Below are 4,586 nucleotides of genomic sequence, written 5' to 3' on the forward strand. Positions count from 1 at the left end.
GATAGCTTGGGTTTGTAAAATTAATTAATTTTTTGTTTTGTTTCATAATAATTAATGTTCATGATTTAACTTAGAAATCATACAATAAATCTTACATATCAAACAATATTGTAATGCAAATATTGATAATTGATAGCTTGGGTTTGTAAAATTAATTAATTTTTTGTTTTGTTTCATAATAATTAATGTTGATTATTTAACATAGAAATCATAGAATAAATCTTACATATCAAACAATATTGTAATGCAAATATTGATAATTGATAGCTTGGGTTTGTAAAATTAATTAATTTTTTGTTTTGATTCATCATAATTAATGTTGATTATTTAACGTAGAAATCATAGAATAAATCTTACATATCAAACAATATTGTAATGCAAATATTGATAATTGATAGCTTAGGTTTGTAAAATGAATTAATTTTTTGTTTTGTTTCATAATAATTAATGTTGATGATTTAACATAGAAATCATACAATAAGTCTTACATATCAAACTATATTGTAAAGCAAATATTGATAATTGATAGCTTGGGTTTGTAAAATTAATGCATAAACCTAACAATTTTTTTTTCTAATTCAAGAAGATTTAAGAGATTCATCAACAGATTTCTTTACTTTTACATAGAAAATTTTTAACTGTTGAGAAACGTGCAAAGCAGAAACTGTCAAGTGCCTATGTTCCAATACCAACTAATGAAGTATTTGTCCGATCACTGCTGCAGGGACTTGGACTTCAGGGGAATACATCTGAGGTAAAGATATGATTAATAAAGTGTTTCACTACCATCTTACTGTTCAACTATTATTGAACATGTTATTGTTACTGGTGATTTATATTCTGGTAAGATAATACACAGAATTCTAAGAATATTAAAAAATTATTTAAAAAAGAAAATAGAAATACATGAATTTTCATGCATTTTATTTTTCCTCTATATGTCTAACTACAAAATTAATATTTTGATGGAACATTTCGTCAGTGTACAACTATATACTTATGGCCTTGTTTATATGCACATGATGTAAACATCTTGTACTTGTTTTCTTCATAGACCTAGAAGTGTGAATTTTAATAATAACCTTTGTCAGTAATTATGAGCAGGTAATATAAAAAGTAAGGGTGCCACTATAGCGTGCGGTCTACACAGATACTATCATCATCATCATCACCATTTTAACTTTCGTTCATTTAAAATTGGCACCATTTATTATGATTTTTCAACTATAAAAGTACAAAATACTGTTACATAACTGTTTGGGGGCAAATATAATTGGAATGAAATAAATTCTAACAATCAAAATTAGCACAATTATAATCTAAATTTAAAGTACTCTTTTGGAACACACAACTTATTAAATTATTATTATTTGTTGAACAAAAACGTGGACAGATATAAATTATTTAGCAAGAAATTATGTTTTAGTGAATTTTTGAAATGGTGATGATGATAGTATCTATGTAGACCGCACACTATAATGTAAATATCTTTGTACATCACACACTATAGTAGCACCAAAGTAAATGTGTCTAAAGTCATTGCAGATAATTTTAGTTTTAAATTTTGGATTCATCACAGCTTTGAAACATTTTTCTCAATATGCAACAGTAAACTAAAGAGTATCCTTAGGTTTAATAACAATTTGGAAATATATCACTATCTTTGTTTGTCTATCTGTAAACAATGTATGAGTACAGCTAGGTGATTAACTTGACCAATCGATTATCTGTGAGCATTGACTAAATTGACTAGTGTCACATAAAATAATCAACTAATTGAAATTAGTGTTTCTGATTATTACTGTTTTCAGTTGTTCTAACTATTCAAGTAATAGAACATGAAAATAATCAACTAATTGAAATTTGTGTTTCTGAATATTACTGTTTTCAGTTGTTCTAACTATTCAAGTAATAGAAATAGTAGCATTATGATTTCTCTTTATTATTTGTGATTAATTCAAGGTTCTTTAGTATAATCAGTTAGTATCAGGAATCACAAAAATAATCAACTAATTGAAATTAGTGTTTCTGTTTATTTATATTTTAACTTATTTCAACTAATCAAGTATCGTAAAAATAATTGATAGTTGAATGTAATTGATCAATGAGTGAGAAAATTCATCAATTAGAGAGTTCCATTAATTACACACTTCTAGTAGTCTTGTGAGAATTTGTAGGGTAAAATCCCTGAAATGGTAGTGAAGGATAGTTTGAAAATGACTTTAAAAACAAAAGTTAAAACAAGCTAACAGTAGGAATTGTAGTCTCCTGTGAGTGTAATTGATTAGCTGAATGTAATAAATTAAGCAGACAATTAGTCAGTTAGTGAATTCCACTAATTGCCCAGCTGTAAAGTACTGACTTCTACTGCTGGCATCTTTTTGGGAGTAGGACAACTACCAGTGGACAATTGCTTGTGGAATAATAACATATATATTATTATATATAATATATATTGTATATATCTGGATCTGAGAAATCCAGGTCAAAGATATGGATTACTTGGATCTTTTGAATGGCAGTAGCTTGCCGGCAGTTGTCCTGTACTCCATCTTATTCCATAAATGAATCACCATATTAGAAAAATATAATTGTCTTAACTGCAGCCTAGTCTACCTTTTCTGAATATTAAACTTTCATCCTCTCATCCTATTGTCTTCCAAATAGAACATAAAGAAATCAGAGGCCTTTATACAATTGATCCTTCATGTAAGTTTTTATCAAGAGAGAGCAAGTTGAGAGATTTTAACCTATCCCTGTAAGATAACTCTTCCATACCTGGAATCATCCTATAGTCTTCCTCTGATTACCCTGTCCAGAGAGATTTTACCTCTGATTACCCTGTTGAGAGATCTTAACCTATCCATAAGATAACTCTTCCATTCCTGGAATCATCCTATAGTCTTCCTCTGATTACCCTGTCCAGAGAGATTTTACCTCTGATTACCCTGTTGAGAGATCTTAACCTATCCCTGTAAGATAACTCTTCCATTCCTGGAATCATCCTATAGTCTTCCTCTGATTACCCTGTCCAGAGAGATTTTACCTCTGATTACCCTGTTGAGAGATCTTAACCTATCCATAAGATAACTCTTCCATTCCTGGAATCATCCTATAGTCTTCCTCTGATTACCCCGTCCAGTAAGTCTATATCCCTTCTTAGATAAGGAGATAAAATGCACACAGTATTCCAAGTGTAGGGTAACTAGTGTTTCGTATAGAAAGAGAATTACCACATTTGACTTGTTATTGGTGCGTGTATAAATACACTCTGAAATTTCATTAGCTTCACTGCTAGCAACAGAACATTGACTTGATCGCTTGAGTGACTTTGCCACTACACTAAGATTCTTTTCTTCAGTGTGCATATTAAATGTGTGATCCATATTATAATCCAAGATTAAGATTTCAGCTGTTTATGAGGTCATAATTATGGGTGATTTTAATTTCAGCCATATAGTTTGGGAAATGCTAGAGTCAATCCATGAGGGAAAAAGGTTTTGGAAACTGTTCAAGAGAGCTTTCTTTACCAATTAGTCAAGGAACTAGAAACAATGCTATTGTAGATTTTGTTAACTTCAAATAAAGAAGTTATAAAGAGGGTGGAAATTGGGGAACATCTCTGTGCAAGTGATCATTTCTCTATTAGGTTTGATGTTTTTCTGCATATGGAGTTAAGGAATAATGATATTTTGGTTAAAAATTTCAAAAAAGCAAATTTTGAATAGATGCAACAAGAATTATCTGTTATGAATTGGGCAGTTGAGTTATTGGGAGACACTGATCAGATGTGGAAAATTTTTAAAGATAACTTTTTAAATATTCAAGGTAGACATCTTTACAGAAAGAAAATGGTAGCTGCAAGTTGGCTTGCAAAGGGTATAAGAGATAAAATTAAAGAAAAGCATCATAAATTTAAAAAACTTAAATTGAATGGTATAACGGGAGCTTTAGAAGATTATAGAAAATCAAGAAAGTTAATGAAACAGGAAATTAGGACATCAGAAAGGATGTATGAGAAAATGTAAAAATTAACAGTAAGGATTTCTTTAACTACATTAAGGGTAAACAAAATGTTAGGATGTGGGTAGGACCCTTGAAGGATGATAAGGGAAGGCTTGTATCTGATGAGATGACTAGGTTATTTAAATTTAGCTTTTTCTTCAGTTTTTGCTAACGAAGATTTAAGCAGTATTCCACATCTTGAACAGTTGACAGATGGAAACAAGATCGAACAAGATGACTGCATTAATTCTGAGCTGGTTAAGAAAAAATTGGGAAGTTTAAAAAATGATAAGGCTCCTGGGCCAGATAATATTTCCCCAATGGTTTTGAAGGAGGTTAAAGATTGGATATGTGAGCCACTTGCTACTATTTTTTGTCAGTCCTTGAATAGTGGGCAGGTACCAGAGGATTGGAAGTTAGATAATGTAACTCCTCTTTTCAAGGGAGATGATAAAATTATCCCAGTAATTATAGACCCATTAGTTTTAAGTCAGTTATGGAAAAAGTATTGGAAAGTTTGTTAAAAGATACATTGCAAAGTCATTTAATAAAGTTTAGAAGTTTATTGGATAGTCAAAATG

At 30.1% G+C, this 4,586-nt stretch overlaps 1 protein-coding gene across 4 annotated transcripts in view; it reads left to right on the top strand.

Moving 5' to 3' along the window:
* Window positions 1-4,586, top strand: part of LOC106468600 (AP-5 complex subunit mu-1-like) — a 35,832-nt gene that overhangs the window by 3,698 nt on the left and 27,548 nt on the right. For 3 of the 4 annotated variants that reach the window (XM_013929032.2, XM_022396950.1, XM_022396951.1), the window contains exon 3: window positions 628-754. In XM_013929032.2, coding sequence (XP_013784486.1) covers window positions 628-754 — 127 coding nt within the window. Of the gene's footprint in view, window positions 1-627; window positions 755-4,586 lie in introns of those variants that run through there. The other variant, XM_022396952.1, reaches the window with a different exon arrangement.

The sequence above is a fragment of the Limulus polyphemus genome, unplaced genomic scaffold, assembly GCF_000517525.1.
Source record: "Limulus polyphemus unplaced genomic scaffold, Limulus_polyphemus-2.1.2 Scaffold3072, whole genome shotgun sequence".
Lineage (NCBI taxonomy): Eukaryota > Metazoa > Arthropoda > Merostomata > Xiphosura > Limulidae > Limulus > Limulus polyphemus.